General features: G+C 37.0%; 1 protein-coding gene across 8 annotated transcripts in view; it reads right to left on the bottom strand.

Annotated features, from left to right (window-relative positions):
• Pld1 (phospholipase D1) overlaps window positions 1-19,229 on the bottom strand; it is a 208,105-nt gene that overhangs the window by 71,913 nt on the left and 116,963 nt on the right. For 7 of the 8 annotated variants that reach the window (XM_015494265.2, XM_048814297.1, XM_048814295.1 and 4 more), the window contains 5 exons: window positions 16,436-16,517; window positions 9,210-9,320; window positions 3,718-3,918; window positions 2,501-2,714; window positions 1,247-1,360 (listed from right to left, as the gene is read on the bottom strand). In XM_015494265.2, coding sequence (XP_015349751.1) covers window positions 1,247-1,360; window positions 2,501-2,714; window positions 3,718-3,918; window positions 9,210-9,320; window positions 16,436-16,517 — 722 coding nt within the window. The remainder of the gene's footprint in view (window positions 1-1,246; window positions 1,361-2,500; window positions 2,715-3,717; window positions 3,919-9,209; window positions 9,321-16,435; window positions 16,518-19,229) is intronic. The other variant, XM_015494268.2, reaches the window with a different exon arrangement.

The raw sequence follows: 19,229 nt of genomic DNA, 5'->3' as shown, positions 1-19,229 counted from the left end.
ACCAAATAAACATCTCATGTTTTCCATTTTTAAGTGTATATCCATGTCTATATGATTTTAAAAATGCAAATTTAATTCCTAGCTACGTCAGAGCTTTAGTCTATTCCACATAGTTAGTCAATATATTTTTTTTTAAATGCAGGGTCCTCAAACTAAAGACTGCTGGGAACCACTGCTCAAGGTCCAGCTCAGTTTATCTGATTCAGCAGCTCTTGCTAACTATAAGTGACTCACATCCAGGCATGTTGGCTTACTTCAAGTCCCTCATCTCCTAAAACAGCACAGGCAAACCTTGGCCTTGGGATTCTGGTCAAAAGGTCGTGATGTGGTAATCTGCCTTGCTGCTAAATCACAAATCAGAATCCAGAGCAGTACGAAGGTGATACATGAAGACTTGGTTGGGGGAAGTTTTTCTCACATGTAAAAAGGAGAAACAATATCACTACCTAGCACTGACAGCAATGGGGCAGTGATGGGCAGAATCTGATTAAAAGCTAGCTGATGATTTTACTACTGCTGTCATTTATCATGATGATTACTTATCCCTCTATTAGAGCAGGGGCCAGATCCTTCTTCATTTCCACCACCATAATTTAGGCAGATCCTGGTTAATTCACTCCATAAGAGTCTGATTCTTCTCATAAAAGATTATCAGGTATCAGTTTCTAAACATGTAGAGCATGAGGTCTCTTTAAATTTTAACCAAAGTTCCAACTCCCCAACTTTGTTTGAACCTCCACATGCGATCCTGTATATCTTCCTACTCTTACATAGAAAACCACATCACAGCCCCATGGTGTGTTTTCCACTAACAGCTAAGATGTGGGCCATCTCCCAACCTAGCACCTTTGCTCAGCTCCTTTCTTTCACCTGCAGTGTTTTCCTGTCTTCACCCAACCTCACCAAATCACTTCCAGACCTAATCTGCAAGTGTCCTGCTCAAAAAGCCTTTTGTGATCATGAAAAAAGAAGTCCCTCCACCTTCCACAGAACCATATGACACTATTGAACTGCAGGAGCTGTGTGCTGTCTGGTTATTAGATGTGTTTCATCTTCTCTACTGAATTGCAGGCTCCTGGGGAGTAGGGATCCTATGCTTTGCACGGAGAAAGCACTCCACATATTTGTGACGTGAAAACCGTGTGCACAGAAAGCCAATGTGGAAACACACTCACTACGCCTGTGCAGCAGACGATGAAATGGAAGCTGAAGCCTGAAGGGACTCTGCCACGCACACATCACTTACCATCGCTGGGCCCAGTGAGTCCCTGCTCAGACCCACACGAAGGGCGAAAGAGTTTCAAGTGGGGTTTTAAACCATGGATTAAATTCTGATGACTTCTATAGTAATTAAGATAACCTGGAGAAAGTTGAGAGTTCTTTTTTTTACAAAGAAATATATCTATATCAAGTTTTCTAAACTGGAAAGCAAGTTTAATCATTTTAAAACGAGCTGGACTATAAAATCAGTCATAAGATTCTGTACTCAGTACTAAAAAATAACAAGATCATTTGCAGGGAAATGGATGGCATTAGAGCAGATTATGCTAAGTGAATTTAGCCAATCCCTAAAAAACAAAGGCCGAATGTCTTCTCTGATATAAGGGAGGTGACTCAAAATGGGATAGGAAGGAAGAGCATGAGAAGAAGATTACCACTAAATAGGGAAGAGAGGTGGGAGGGAAAGGGAGGGAGAAGGGGAATTGCACAGAAGATGGAAGGAGACCCTCATCGTTGTACAGAATACATGTATGACGATGTGAGGGGGAAAAAAAAGAAGTGTGTCACCTTAGATTGGGTAGAGAGAAGTGATGGGAGGGGAGGGGAGGGGAGGGAGGGATAGGAAGGACAGCAGAATAAAATAGACATTATTATTGCGGTATGTATATATGTGACTACATGACCAATGTGATTCGAAAACTGTACACTCAGAAAAATGAGAAATTATACCCCATCTGATTCAAATGTATGATATGTCAAGATCATTGTACTATCATGTGTAACTAATTAAAACAAATTAAAAAAATAAAAGATAAAAAAAAGATTATGTGCAACCAAAAATTGCAAGGATTTTAAGACAGACCTGCAAAGAACAGTACATTTACATGATACAGAATATGATGGTGTTTGATGATATAAGCCTAAAGTATTTCTGGATGGGAAAAGAAATGAATTTCTTCTAGGAAAATTTTATAAAGTACATTTAATATTTTTCTTTTTCCTTGATACTTTGGCATATTTTAGAAACCCTTGGTCATTCTGCTGCCATCAAAAGCACGAATAGTGGTTGTTATAATGACACTATATGGATAAAACAATAAATCTGTTCTAAAATGAGCCCAATACAGCCACAGGAGATGGTATGTTGTTGAACAAGATGATATAGCAACCCTGTTCATCTTACTCCATTATCCAAAGGCAGGTTTTAAGACAGGTATGTAGTAACTGGCTATAGGAACACATGTAGTTGGGACAATTTCTAGAAAAGACTGTGACTCACTGGAGGCGCTGTCAATGCTGCTGACGCTGTCCACGTTGTGCAGCTGATGCTTGTGGAGCTGCCGGTAGAGGCTAAATTTGGAGAACTTTCTTGGCTTTCCTATTCCTTTGAGTTTTGAATCCATATCATCAACATTCTTCAGGATGGGCACATTTTTATTAGATTCATTTTTATTTTTGAGGCTTAAAGATTCCATAGACTCTGTTGTTGCAGCCTGAGGAAATTATTTGAAGAAAAAAAAAAAACTACATAAGATATGCTGTAATAGTAGCCCTTTAATTAAGCAGAGCTGAGGAGTACAGTTTACAAATGGTGGCGGCCCCATAGCAGATCCTTTGTATGAAGTCTGAGGTCAGCCACAGAGTGGAGGGGAATTCTCGTCAACTCTGCTTGAATTAAAAGGCCACTAAACGAATACAGGAGTTCCACTGTGGTTCCTCCATCAGCAGTCTAAATTCTTGAAATTTCATTCCAATTAATCTTTTCATCTCAAGTACAATTAGATATGTTATATCTAAAACTTCCTCTGAAGTTTTTCTGTCAATCATTTTTCCATTACTTGCTATTATGCCAGAAAAGCTGGCAATATCACCAGCAGTAAATAAGATGGAGCCCATCAAAAAATTTAATAAGTGCTTTGATACTTCAGTAGCCATTGAGTTGAAAGAGCAAGCAGATAGACATAAACATACAGACATGGTTCCTGATTTAACAGGTACTTTGAGAAGTTATTAAACTTTCTGCTCCAACAGAATTTCCTCTAAATGAACCCAGATTGACCTATTGTGTTTTTGTGTGTCTTTAAGTGGGAAAATTCTAAAATTCTTGGCTAAGTACTAAGATACTTTTGAAAAGATTTCTTATTATCAAACCTAAATCTTAATTGCCATGCATTTGTATTTATGAACTTTTTTCCCCAAATAGGGAATATATTTTTAATTTAAATAGAAAACCAAGGAGCCAAGACTGAGATGGCAAACATTCTATTTAATCTGTTGTCTCTTCTTACAAGAGAAGAAATGGAGCCCAAGAGGGGCTGAGATACCTGTTAGCAACATAAGGCTGATGTATGAAGACACGTCTGATGTTTTTCTCAGTATTCTTAACCCCCAGAGGAAGATGTCACCTCTCATTCGATCCATCAGTCATGCTATTAATACATACTTATCCAAATCATGTTCACTTTATGCAGCCCCACAAGGAAGGGATTCACTTACCGTGAGAGAACCAAGAGATTGTCCCGAAGTGATTCGCTTCACGCTGCCCACATCTGTGAGTCTGTGCTCATTATCATCCCACCTTCCATAGGCCAGGTCAATCCCACCCACAAAGGCTACCGATTGGTCGATGATGACAAGCTTCTCATGATGAGCCCACAGATAGACACTGGAGGACACGTGATCCGGGTGCCTCATCACCTTGAGAGGGAAGAAAGGCACATATAATCTGCTTTATTATATTATTATTATTATTATTACTATTGGTGGTACTAGGGATTAAACCCAAGGGTGCTCTACCACTGAGTTACATCCCCAGCCCTTTTTTATTTTTATTTTCAGACAGGGTCTTGCTAAGTTACCCAGGCTGGTCTTGAACTTTTGATCCTCCTGCATTAGCCTCCTGAGTGGAGTCACCTGGATTATAGGCACATACCACTATGCTTGGTCTATGATATGCTTCTTAAAATATCCTTCATGCCATAATAAAATCAATCTGCTTTCTTACTGAAAAGCAATTTTATAATTCAAATACCAAAATATTATTTATTTTTGTGTGTATGTATATATATATATCTCATATGTGTGTGTGTGTATGTATGTATGTATATACATATATATATGTTTCCCCCAAGGAAAAAGTCTCAAACTTATTTTATTCTTAGTGTTAGCAGAGGAAGAGTCCTACCTACTTTTGAAGACCCCCAGCTTAGATGCCATATTTTGGAGCAGTGAAATTTAGCTGGAGGTGTGGCTACACGTTAGATAAAAGTCAGCTCAATTTGATAGCTAGCTGGTTTCCTTCTCCCTCTATAAGAATTATGCTATATTTGATATTTTAAAAAACTCTAGTACTTAACCAACACCTTTCTCTAGAAATTAAAAAAAAAATTCTACTGATGTTTTGGCAGCCATTGAGTTGAAATACTAGGCATCTTGACATAGTCCTGAAGGTATTCTGATAGCATTTGGTTTAAAGGGGACTTTGAGAAGTTAGTTATCTCCTGCTTTCAAATAGATACACTAAATGAACACAGTCTGAACTATTCTATTTTCATAAGCTTTTAAGTAAATACATTCCAAAAACTTAAGCAAATACTTTTTTATTGTGGCAAATTACATATGACATAAAACTCACCACCATAACCATTTTTAAGTGTATAGTTCAATGGTATCAGAGTTGGAGAGTTCACTCCTTTTCAATTTTTGGAAAAGTTTGAGAAGGATTCTTGATAGTTCTTTCTTAAATGTTTGGTAAAATTCATCAGTGAAGCTGTAGGATCCAAGGCTTTAGTCTTTGGGGGAGATTTCCAATTACTAATCAGCCTCCTTACTAGTTACAGGTCTATTTAAACTTTACATTTTCTTCATGGGTTAGTCTTGGAGTTTTATGTTGCTAGGATCTTGTCCATTTCATCTAGGTTATTTAATTTGTTGGTGTACAGTTTGGGATAGTAATCTCTTAGAATCCTTTTTATTTCTGGAGGATTGGTAGTAATGTCTACAGTGCATTTCTGAGTCATCTCCCTTTTTCTTAGCCTATCTAGTTAGAAAATATCATCAAAATTGGCAAAACTAAGAACTAATTATTGGTTTCACTTTTCATTGATTTTATGTGTTATTTTTGTCTCTTTATTTCCTTCCTTCTGCTAGCTTTGGTTTGAGTTTGTTTTTCCTCTAGTTCCTTAAATTACAAAGTTATGTGGGGTTTTTGAGAACTTATTTCTTTTTTAAATATTTTTTAGTTATAGGTGGACACAATATCTTTATTTTATATTTATGTTGTGCTGAGGATCGAACCCAGTGCCTCACGCATGCTAGGCGAGCGCTCTACCTCTGAGCCACAACCCCAGCCCCAGCTTATTTCTTTTTTAATAGAGACTTTGTAGCTATAAATTTTCCCGTTTGCACTGTTTTTCTGTGTCCTATAAGTTTTATTTTGTCTCCTAAGGATAAATTCTTATAATTTCTTCTTTGATCTATTACTTGTTCAACAGAATGTTGTCTACTCAGTTTTCCTTCTGTTGCTGATTTCTAATTTCATCCCTTTGTGGTCAGAAAGATGCTTGTAATGATATCTGCCTGTTAAAATCTATTAAGATTTAATTCATGGCCTAACAGATTGTCTCTCCTGGAAAATATTCCATGCATGGTTGAGTATGCCTGCTGTTGTTGAGTAGAGAGGTTTGCATGTGTCCATTAGACCTAGTTGGTCTATTAGGTCTTCTATTTTCTTATTCTATCCATCAGAGAGTTGGGTATTGAAGGATCCAACTACTATTTTTAGAAATACCTTTTTCTCCTTTCAATTGTTTTCCTTTATACATTTTGGTGGTCTGTTATTTGGTGCATAAATTCTTATAATTTTTTTATCTCCCTGCTATATTAAACCTGTTATTAATATTATGTCCTTCATCTCTTACAGTCGGCTTTGATTTAAAGTCTATTTTGTTATCTGATATTAATTAGCCACTCCTTTCTTTAATTACTAACTGTGTGAACTATCCTCTCCATCCTTTCACTTTCAACCTGAGTCTTTGCATCTAGAGTGAATATCCTATAGACAACACATAGTTAGATTGTGTGGGGTTATTTATTTATTTATTTTTTTGTATACCAGGGATTGAATTCAGGGGGACACTGAGCCACATCTCTAGCCCTATTTTTTATTTTATTTAGAGGCAGGGTCTCACTGAGTTGCTTGGCACCTCGCCATTGCTGAGGCTGGCTTTGAATTCATGATCCTCCTGTCTCAGCCTCCCGAGCCATTGGGATTACAGACATGCGCCACCATACCCAGAGGATTGTGTGTTTTTAATCCATTCTTTTTTTACTAAAGTTTTATTTTATTGAAGAATTTTAAAATTTATTATTATTATTATTATCTTATTTTTATTTGCCATGCTAAAAATTGAACCTAGAGCTTTGCTCATGTGAAGCAAGTATTCCACCACTGAGCTGCATTCCAGGCCCTAATACCTCTTTTTTCATTAGATAGTTCAATCTATGAACATTTAAAATTAATTGTTAATAATACAGGACTTACTTCTGTCATTTTGTTGTTTTCTATGTGTCCTTGTTTTTTGGCCCGCATTTCCTGCATTACTGTCTTTTTTGCATTTAGTTGGTATTTTTTAGAGTAAGTTGTTTAAATGCTTATTTCCTGCTGTATACATTCTGTAACTATTTTCCATGTGGTTACTATGGGAACCATATTAATCTCCTGAAGCAGTAACACTCTAATTTGAATTTTTAAAAAATTTTTTTTATGAATATGCTTTTTTAAAAATTATTTATTCTAATTTGTTATATATGATGGCAGACTGAAATTCACTTCATATTACACATATACAGCACAGTTAACTTTTCAATCACTGATTGTACACAAAGTATTTTCATACCATTTGTGTCTTCATACATGTACTTAGGGTAAAGATGTCTAACTCATTCCACCATCATTCCTATCCCCTTGCCCCCTCCCTCCTCTTCCCTCCCCTTTGCCCTATCTAAAGTTCCTCCATTCCTCCCATGCTCCCCGCTCCATCACCGTTATGAGTCTGCATCCTCATATCAAAGAAAACATTAGGCCTTTAGTTTTTTGGGATTGGCTAATTTCACTTAGCATTATACTCTCCAACTCCATCCATTTACTTGCAAATGCCATGATTTTATTCTCTTTTAATGATGAGTAATATTTCATTGTGTATATATACACACCAAAATTTCCCTATCCATTCATCTACTGAAGGGCATCTGGTCCCACAATTTAGCTATTGTGAATTGTGCTGTAATAAACACTGATATGGCTGTGTCCTTGTAGTATGCTGTTTTAAAGTCCTTTGGGTATAAACTAAGGAGTGCGATAGCTGGGTCAAATTGTTCCATTCCAAGTTTTCCAAGGAATCTCCATACTGCTTTCCAGATTGGCTGCACCAATTTGCAGTCCCACTAGCAATGTATGAGCGTGCCTTTTCCCCCACATCCTTGCCAACACTTATTGTTGTTTGTATTCTTTTTTTAAAATTTTTTTTAGTTGTTGATGAGCTTTTATTTTATTTTTATTTATTTGTATTCTTGATAGCTGCCATTCTGACTGGAGTGAGGTGAAATCTTAGAGTAGTTTTGATTTACATTTCTGTAATTGCTAGAGATGTTGAACATTTTTTCATATGTTTGTTGATTGACTGTATATCCTCTTCTAAGAAGTGTCTGTTCAGTTCCTTGGTCCATTTTTGGATTGGGTTATTTGTTTTTTTGGTGTTAAGGTTTTTGAGTACTTTATATATCCTAGAGATTAGTGCTCTATCTCATGTGCTTGTGGTAAAGATTTGCTCCCATTCTGAAGGCTCTCTATTCACCTCACTGATTGTTTCTTTTGCTGAGAAGAAACTTTTTAGTTTGAATCCATCCCATTTATTGATTCTTGGTTTTAATTCTTGTGCTACAGGAGTCTTATTAAGAAAGTTATGATGGCGATTTGGGCCTACATTTTCTTCCATTAGATGCAAGGTCTCTGGTTTAATTCCTAGGTCCTTGATCCACTTTGAGTTGAGTTTTGTTCATGGTGAGAGAGAGAGAGGTTTAATTTCATTTTGTTACATGTGGATTTCCAATTTTCCCCGTACCATTTGTTGAAGAGGCTATCTTTTCTCCAGTGTATGTTTTGGCATCTTTGTTTCTAATATAACTGTAGTTATGTGGGTCTAATTTGAATTTATACTGATTTGACTGCAGTAATATAAAGACTCTGCTCATTTAACAGCTCCCTCTTCACTATTCTCAGTTGCTGATATTACAAAATTCACATCTTTAGTAAGTGCTAGACAGAAATCTGGTAAATGAACCATGAATGTTTAGAAATGATGCATCTCAACTCATTCTCTGTGGGAATTTTGAACCAAATGAAAATTGTAATTGCTATACCTCTTAAACCTGCTGGAGATTCACTAATTCATTATGTCTTGATGTATCTCAATGACTGGATGATATTTTTTGATAGGTTTAGGTCTTTGGTGAAATCTCAAAGAACCTTTTCACATTGCTTATCCTGTTATTTGCTTTATTCATATTTTATACTAGGTACTATTGGATTTTTTTTTGAAGGCATTTTAAATCCTAAGAGAGGTCTCTGCTGCCATCAAAGATACAGGGATTCCACAGGGATGTCACATCTACGTGGTTCCAGGACAACTTAATGAGAAATCTCGAGAACTTGACAGGGCTCTTGAATATTAAAACAACTGTAGGAAGCATGTTCTTGATTCAACTATCACTTTCAATTAGGTTTAGAGAAACAGAAGGGAGATCTGCCCACCCCTGTGCATGTGGGGAGTGTAAGAAAGGATAGTATTTTGTTTTATTTCTGAGGACTGAAATCTATTTAATCAAAACGTTAGGGAAGTGTATAGATGATGACCACCCAGAGCAAATCACATCCTAAAAACTCCCACAGAACAGTAAGAAACACTGGTGACTGGGATGAAGGTAGATACCTTTATGTTGGGGTGCAGCCGCATTAAAGTCCTCTTGGTGTACTCACTGTTGATCCCCAGGGCCAGCTCCACTTCTTTGTAGAGCATTATGAAGATCCGCACACCCTGTTGCTGCCACAAGAGAAAACACATGAAGAATGAGTGTCTCCGAAGGTGCTGGGGTTGTCTTTTCTTCTTTTTCTCTGTGTTGTACTTGCTTTCTTCTAAATAGGTACAATAAAATATTTAATGAAAAAGGCAATACAAAGAGGTGACATATAACTATACATTGACAGAAATATAAAAATATATATATTGTTATATTTGCATTCTTACCATTTATATCAAAAGAGTGTCCACATTCAACTGATTACAGATCTAGAGTGTTGAAATAGTAACCTCAACTGCTGAACATGTCCTATAGTCCTGCATTCTTAATCTTCCCCAACTCTTATCACTGAGGGAAGTTCTAACCTGAGCCATGTGACAGGATTAGGGATTTTGTCTGTTTACTAATATCATACCTCAATTAGTTTAAATAATAATGATGAGAAACTTAGACACAATGCATATGCTAAATATCCCTGAAGTGTTGGGTGGGGAGGTATTTTCATAGAATTTTATTTAAAATTTTTATTTAAATGGAGAAAATATTCCTTTTTTTAATATTTTAAATTTTTATTTATTTTTTGTGTGTGTTTCTGACATTTTTAAAATTTGTTTTAATTAGTTACACATGAAAGTACAATGACCTTGACATATCATACATTTGAATCAGATGGGATATAATTTCTCATTTTTCTGAGATATACAGGTTGCAGAAACACATTGGTCATGCAGTCACATACACACACACAGTAATAATAATGTCTATTTCATTCTACTATCCTTCCTATCGCCCCCAACCTTCTCCTTTCCTCCCCTCACTTCTCTCTATCTAATCTAAGGTAACGCTATTCTTTTTCTTCTCACATCTTCACACATGTATTTTGTATAATGATGAGGGTCTCCTTCCATCATCCATGCAATTCCCCGTCTCCCTCCCTTTCCCTCCCACCCCTCTTCCCTATCTAGAGGTAATCTTCTTCTCATGCTCTTCCTCCCTACCCCATTTTGAGTCACCCCCCTTATATCAGAGAAGACATTTGTTTTTTGGGGATTGACTAACTTCACTTAGCATAATCTGCTCTAATGCAGGGAAATGGAGAAAGTATTCTTTAATCTTAAAAGATAAATATCTTAAAAGATAAATATCTTGGTTCATCCTCTTAACTCACAAGGAGATTATCAATCTCTACTTCACTTGTGAAAGGACATCTTCAGAAGGAAGTTTCTCTAGCATTTAAAAAAGTCCCTGAATTGCAATGGGAGTTTAGAATAAAATGGGCACAAATTAACACAGGTGCATCCTTAGATTTTGTATCTAAAAGAAAAGAGACAAGGCTGTTGTGATCCATGCAACATTACCAAAATAAATTTTAAAAAGTGCTGGGTAAACTCTAATATTAAAATAACATTATTAATATGAACCATTAAAGAGACAATGTCCAACAATTGGTACAGGAAAACATGAATGTTTTCTATACTAGGTCTGGGTGGTGACTGGCTTTTGGACCAGGTTAAGCTGCCCCCTCACCTGAAGCCTCCTGTCTTCCCTGTCCACTTGTTGGGACCCTCTTCCACACACAGGGCAAGATCCATTTCTGCCAGGAAACATTCAGACCCAATTTGTGGATTGCTTTTTTACTTTTTGGTTTGTACCTTCAGGATTTTTCTGCAGTCTGTACCGTTTTAATTTGCATTCTTTTTACCCAGCAGATCTGAAAGCTTTCTGAAACATAACCACATGCCTAAAAGACTACAAATCTAAATTATACCTAGGCATTTAACACGTTAGAGATTAAAGGCAAGAATTTTTCCATAATACTTTCTAGAGTGTTAGAGATGCCACTCTATCTAATAAACTATGATGACAAGGAATTATTTAGTTATAGCTTAAACTAACATTTCACAGTAATTAGTCATTGTTCACAATGGAAATCTGAATCAAAAATTTAAGAAGTTTTACTGAGTTGAATTCATCTAATGCATAAGAAGTGAATATTTTTGCAATGCTCTGTAATGTGAAATAACATCAAAGTTAATATTTTTAGGTAGCAGATCACAGAACATAAAAATCTTAGAAAAAAACATAACAGTCCCCTAGTGTTGTTCTGTCAATACTAAGATGAAAGTTTTGGGTCCTGAATTCCTTATAACACAACATCACTTCAAAATGCTAATATCCCATCTCTCTTGATGTTAGCGATATCTGAAAGTGTATATATTTTTGAAGGGACACATTAGATTTACATTCTGGTATACAGTAAGGAGATCTGAATACCAGAAAGTTCACCTTTGCTCTGGGAGCTGTAAAGTAGAACTAGATTATTTTATTATTCTCCTCTACTGTTCAGCTCTATTTTGCTATTTGAGTATTTCAGGATTCAGCCCTGAATAATGGTTACCAAAATAAAAAGGGAAAGAGATTTTCCCAATGCAAAACAGAATATAAAGCTTAAAACCCCAAATTTCAACCTAAATTATAGACTCTTACACCTGACATTTTTCATCATGGTTCATTTGTTATAATGGATGAAGTTCTACTTCTTAGACTGAAGACATTATTACTCATGCAGGGCAGTAGTTGCAAATTAGGAACTTGGCCTGAATCCTGCAGTTTTCCATTTACCTGCGTAACTAATGGATTTTTTAAATAACAGAGATGTTAACACTAATGGATTACATTATTACCTTCCATTTATTAATACCTGACATTTTCTTCTACATTATTGCTTTTCTCATTTAAATAAATTAACTCTAAAGGAAATAGGGTAGAGACTTTTAAGTCTTTTTATCATAAATACAAATGACTAACAAGGAAGTAATTAAATATAAAAAGGTCATTTTAAATATGGTTTATAATAATTTACTTCCACCTATAGCCACAATAAATAGCTAACTACTGAAAAGATTTCTGTGACAATAAAGCAGTAATTTTCTCTTCTTTTGGTCATGGTATTCCAACACTATTGAACTCTATCAAGAACAGAAGAAAACAGTTCCTTGGGAACAAAGGTATTTGCTTTGTTGTGATAGTATGGGCTGATAAAACATGTGAGAAATAATTCTGCAAATCAAAAGGCAAATGGACAAAAAGAACTGACATTAATTCTGTAATTTAAAAATGTACACTTTGAAACACCCGCCTCTTACTAATGCCTTTGAGTGGCCCTAGAGGAAATTACTTTTTGCTCAGAGAAGAGGAAGCCAAATACCAATAGGGGAAGTAGGGAGAGGGATATTTCTTCTGCAATGCCACATTTCCTGTTGCCAATGAACTAACCAATTCAACCCAAAGGTCCCAGAGAATAAACCCCACGAAACATAAGTCTCAAAAGATGCAAGCTCTGCCCTCTTTTCTAATGAGTGTCTCATCAAGTACAGCAGACACAACATGATCAACAGTAGGAATTTTGAGAAGCTGTAGTGAGATATACAAAATACTTGAAAAAACAGTGAAAATAAATTTTTTAACATTTATGGTTGAAATCAAACAGACTTTTTTTCTTGATCAACTTTTTTTCTGATTATTCAAAATGTATGGTTCAAATATTTTCTAAATGCAGCCCAATTCACCCAGTGTCTGAAAATAGCTTACCTTACATACCCTGCACTACAGGATAATCACTGATTTTATCATTTGCCAAGGACTTCCCCAGGGATGCAATATATTAGGAAAATGAAAAGCAAAGAATAAGCAACAATCACATTCTCACCATTTAAAGGCAAGAAGCACTGGGATATAACAGCACAACTGCTCATGTGCTTTTTTTGTTTTGTTTTAACCCATTTTGTTAGAAACATGGTCCTGAAGGTGAACGATACCTTCTCCCCTTCCATACAAGCCATCCTGGCCTACAGCTTGGTAAGAGTCCACTGGTTTTCTGTGCAGGGATGTGATTATTTGTGTGATTTCTCAGACACAGACATCCTTCCCTTTTACTGATCAATGGCTACAGCTCCATCATGTGCCTTGTGTTCCAAGAGAGAAAGAAAGAAACCTGCAGACAAATTCAGCCTAAAAACAACAACAACAAAAAAACCTTCTTCTGTGCCTCTCCAGGTTACTGCACTTGAAGATTCCACGTTGTAGTTCTCATAAGGAATATCACTTATTTCTAAGGTTGAAACACACTATTAGGGTGCAGGCACGTGGTCACATAACTATGACACAACGTATTATCTCTTAGTGCCGTGAATGAAGAACTGTGGAACCCCTGGGATGCTGCTTTCTTAAAGCTGTGAACACTCTGCCTGTTGACATTGGCTTTCCCCCATTGAAAATGGTGACACTGAATAGCAGGAAGCTAAAGAAACAGGAAAATATCAACTTGGCTATAACCGGAACAACAAAATATTATACTTTCCCATAAGAAACAGCCATTATAAGAGATGTCTATATGTTGCTATGGGGCAGACATGCTTTCTAAATTCCTTTCCCAAAAAAAAAAAAAGAGAGAGAGAGAGAGAGAGGAAAAAAAAAAAAGAAAAAAGCCCTCCAAAACAAGATATAAAAACAAAAGCATTCATTTTAATCAACCTTGTGGACCTGTGGGACCCATTAATGTAAATATTATGTTTCAATCCTATACACTGCAAGACTAGTATGTGGCTTTCAGAAACTAAATTAGTTATGCAAAAGCAGTGTTTATATGCATATGAAATGTCAAATTGGAATGATATGAGTATTTAAAAATTTATGACCAAAGAAGAAATACCATATGTTCGAGATTAAGTGGGGAAGAACATCCACTAAATATACCATTGAGACATCAATTTTTAATAGTATTACTATTTCCTTAGGAAATTTAAAAATCATTTTCCATAATTTAAAAATTACAAACTTCAGAAAGTAGACGAACAGGAAACAAAGCACCATTATCAAACAATAATGCTTACGTGGTCACGGTAGCCACCAGGGTTCATGGGCCATAAAAGCAAAGAGAAGCCACACCAGTGGCATAAAGGCAACCAACCAGGCAGGTACAACGAAGGCAGTAGAGAACACTTGCCAGTTAACAGTGGGTAAGAGACAGGCCTGCAGGATGGTCCTGAGTCCTCCTCAGGCTTTCTCAAGTTTACATAGGCTTCCTACAGACACCTCACACTCAGAGAATTTAAAATTTAGCTTTTAGGGTTGGGATGTGGCTTCGTGGTACAGCACTTAGAGGCCCTTGATTTGATCCCCAGCATTGCAAAACAAACAGAATTAACCTTTCAGAATTTGAGTTCTCCCCATTTTTTCTCACCTTTCCTGAACACCATTTGGATAAGACCAAACCCCACACTTTGACCCTATACTTCCCCACAGAACATCCTTATTGTTTACCATAAAGTCCAAACCACTGGCTTGGCTCCCAGAGCCCCACATCCTAGCTGCAAACAGGCACTTTGGTTGCAGTCCATCCTGCCTATGCTAACACTAAGGCATCACAGCCTTGTCACCTCATTGTGACTGACAGCCTCTCTAATTCCTGTTCCCTCAACATTTACTGCACCTAGTAATTTCTTCTTTCTTTTTCAAAACTGTTGGCCCATCCTAAATGCTGTCCATTATTCATATTGTGGGGGGCTCCCCAACCAGACCTACCCAATGCTCTTCCTCCTGCCTTTGAATTTGGGCACTGTCTTTGTACTCAATTTGATACATGTGCTGCTTTTTAAGCTCCCTCAGCTCAGGAATTGTGGCTTTTATTTAAATACATCTCAATATGATTATCCAAGTCTCAGCACATAGTAGGCATTCATCAAATATGTGTTCACAGAAACCTAAAACAGCGAAGTACTGGGTAAACGCTCTGAGGAGAGGACTTCATGGTACGAGTGAAGATAGCAAGGCATGACTAGGAAGTTTGACTAAATGGAATCTTGAGGGGAAATGGGAAAGCTGCCATTTCACAGAGAAAAACATGGGGAAAGTCACAGCCCATTCAGTAGGTAGAAAGAAATTTGGTAAGGCTAGGTGTGAGCCCAGGACCTGATTCCTTCAGTAAGACCTCCATGGGCAGGGCCAGAATCCCATTCACTGAGACACCCTGCCTATTGATTCCTGGGGTACCTGGCTCATAGGAGACCCTCTGTGACTGATTTTTTAAAAGAACATGTGAATAATGACTATCAGGATCTGAATTTCCAATTTTGTGAGAGGAACAAATTTGTCCATCAAAAAGGTGTTGTTGGTAGAATATGTGTCTGAAAAGAGCTGATCAACTTGTATTTCCCTTAGTATCAGCTGCGAAGTTTGACTGTCTGTGGACATCGGTGGAAGGTCTGATATAAAGGCATGCAGAGATGATAGGGGGAGAATGAGTGGGGGAAAAGGGTTCGTTTAGAAGATAGGAAGAAACCAGTGGAGCCTATGAGAAACAGAAACACTATCCCTTCGTTACTCAGTATCCAAATCCACTAGAATGTTCAATGACAGGGGCAAAAAATGAAAGAAAAGATTAAGACAGTTCCAAATAGGAGCGACAAGGTGAGCACTCACTAATCTGAACATGATTGGTAACAAACCCAGATCATTTTAATTTAATTTGGAAGGTCCACTACACAAACATAATCCATTAGCAACATGAATGCAGTCATGATTGATTGAGCTCTCACTGCTCCAATTATTCACTTTGTATAACAAAAAGATATCCTCACTGCTCACACAGAATCTGCAGGAAATGTTTCATATTATTACTGTGAACTGAGCCCAAATTGGAAACAAAATCCCATTGATTTTTACTATCCTCCTCTATACCAGCTTGGCCCCATCTGACTGAAACGTTCTCCAAATTCCTTTGTCCTCTGCTTAATGACAGATAATGAAGTAAATAAAGGCTGTGTTTCATTTCATCATCAATTATTCACCGATGAAGTTTTATTACAATTTTTGACCTATTAAATTAACTGGTCATAACTAACCAACATAAATTAGAGCTTCTAGTATGATCTGGGCTATGAATTAGGCTAAAATATTTATACACTCAAAAGTAATTTAAAAACAGACCCAAATGAACTGGAAAACAGAAACCTGTTTTAGATTGAACTCTACGGTAAAACGTTGTAAATATACAGGAAGGGCTTTGAAAAAGACAAGAGAATTCAGAGGCAACACACATTTTAAAAATTATATCAGCATTTGTTAAGAAAATACATACTGCTTTTCGTTTAAGAATGCAGTCCAACCTCCAACGATTTCCTTCCACCACTGGGCGTTTCAGGAAGATTTCTGGACTCAACCTGAAATCATAAAACCAAGATTTCAAGTCACTAAAACAAAATATACAGTTTTGATCATGTCAAAAAAATCAAAGGCAGTTTTAGACCAGATGCTATCACCATATTCTACTGTGGTGGGTCCATGAGCAACGTCATAGGAAATAGAAACCATATATCAATCACTGAGGATGTAGCTCAATGGTAGAACCCATGCTTAGCTTATGTGAAGCCCTGGGTTCAATCTCCAGTTCGTACCTAGCCCTCCCAAAACAAACAAACAAACAAAAAACCCCACAACTCTATGTCCATTTCTCTCTCACACACACATACACTTATATACATGCAGATCCTGTCGAATGCTCACCCTTCAGTCATTCTCCACTCTCCCCCCTCCTTGCTGTCAGCGCCTGCATCCCACTACAGCATCTGAACATCCTAAATACTACCTTTCTCAGATTCCTGTGTAGCTACAGCATGCTGTGACATGATCCTGGATGATGAGATATACATGAGTAGGTGCCTGGGGTTAATGAGAATGCTTTTCCTCTTTTTTTTTTTTTTTTTTGAGACATGTAGGCATGTGCATACACAGAGAAAGTCCTGCCCGCCCCCTCCAGTTTTAGGATGCGCTTTATATGGAGGCAAGCGCTCACAGTGGTGCAACCATACTGAAATTCTAATGGGAAGATCGGAACCCTCCTTCAGCCCTCGGATTGCCCAACTTTAGATTTCTCATTAAATAAGAGGAATAAACCCTCAGTGTTGAAGCCTTCTTTAACTGAGCATTCGGTTACCTCAAGCCAAAAGCAGCCTGATACACATGCACACTGACTTCCTCTGCCAGCAGCAGCATCCATGGAAGTCAGAGGCTGTCTGATCATGGATGGAGGAAGGTGTGCCGATCTGTGAAATTCTCCCAGTGCAAGGGTGGGCCTCTCTCTGGGCTCCTCTCCCTTGGTGTTATCACAAGGCAGCTCAGAATATAGCAGTCATGCTTTCCCCTGGGGTGGGCTTTAAAGTCAGTGTGAACTAAATCTATATTCAATGCCACTCTGTTACAAAGATGAAAAACAAGCAGTCAAAGAGCTCTTCTCTGGAATGCTAGGCCTGGAGGAGTGAGTGGACAGTGCAGAGTACAGCCTCCTAGAATTCTAGACTGGACACTGTCCTGCCAGGGGGTTCCCTAAGCACACCGAAACAACAGGGTTGACGGGAGCCAAAAAGAGAAGAAATCATTTTTCTACTCTATTTCATTGAATGGGAAAAAAAAGTTAAAGCTTCTAAAGGAAACACATTGGATAGCCTAAAAAAGAAAGAGAGGCAGGCATATAGCATAAATACTTAGAGTAGGAAATAAGCTCAAAAGTAGTTTATGTCCAAATAAACAAATAAATGACACACGGCCACTGATAGGAAAAGATCAAAGAATTTAAGAGAGACCTGTTTTAAGTAGAAAAGTGCACTGCTAGTTTACTCTTTGGAGATATTCATTTACTGGAGATATCCAATACCATATACATCCTGTCACTGTTTTTAAGATACACACTAATTATGGTTGGGGACCACTTTCAACAGTATACTCTGTAAATTTTTTACATTACTTATCCCATAAGCATTGTGTACCCAGAATGCAGAGTATTCTACTAGATAGTTTGAAGGATCTTAAGATGGCTCCCAAGAGGCTCTCAGTTTTGAGGAAAATGCATAAAAAGATATAAGGCAAATATTCAGACTATAAACAAAGTGCAAATAATGGCCACATGGCAGGGAGAAAGCAGCTATGATTTACCAGGCATCTTGATATTAGGACCACACATATTTTACTATGCAAGTCAAAATAATAGCATAATATGGCATTTCACTGACCCTTGGACACCAATGACTGTAACATGCATCATTACTATATGTACCACCAAGAAAAAAAATGATGACAATTACAACTATAAGATGGTACAGAGTGTAGAATGCATCCTGATTTCAGAGATGTTAAAATATGCCTTTCAGGCACTGGGATTGTAGCTCCATGGTAGAGCGCTTGGCTAGCACATGGGAGGCACTGGGTTTGATTCTCAGCACCACATAAAAATAAATGAAATAAAGGTTTTGTGTCCATCTACAACTAAAAATATATTTTTAAAAAATGTGCCTTTAAGGGAAAGTACTACTTGGAAGGTTTTATGGCTTTCGATGCTTATACGAGAAAACAAAAGGAATAAAATCAGTGATTCTCTAGAGCTTAAGAAGACAGAACAAGTTACAGTCAAAGTGAAAAGAAGGAAGAAAATAATAAGGGTAAAAGTGAAGATTGATGAAACATAAAAGTGAGAAACCGTAAATTTGATAAAATGAAAAGCTATCTTTGAAATATCACTAAAATTGGGGCTGGGGTTGTGGCTCAGTGGTAGAGTGCTCGCCTAGAATGTGCAAGACCCTGGGTTTGATCCTCAGCACCACATAAAAATAAGTAAATAAAATCAAGGTGTTGGGTCCAGCTACAACTAAAAAATAAAATTAAAAAAAAAGAAATATCACTAAAATTGGTAAACTTTTAGCAAATTTTCTTAAAAGGAAGAAGCATAAATTAGCAATATGAAATAAATGAGGATGAGAAACCACTACAAGCCCTATAGACATTAAAATAATATTAAATGCTTAATAAGAATATTATAAATAAATTTATGCCAGTATTTATGATACTTTAGATACAATGGACAGATTCCTTGAAAAAATTCT

This window comes from Marmota marmota, unplaced genomic scaffold (genome assembly GCF_001458135.2).
Source record: "Marmota marmota marmota unplaced genomic scaffold, marMar, whole genome shotgun sequence".
In the NCBI taxonomy this organism is placed as follows: Eukaryota; Metazoa; Chordata; class Mammalia; order Rodentia; family Sciuridae; genus Marmota; species Marmota marmota.
Note: the sequence above shows the minus strand (reverse complement) of the source record. Positions and strands in the feature narration are given on the sequence as shown.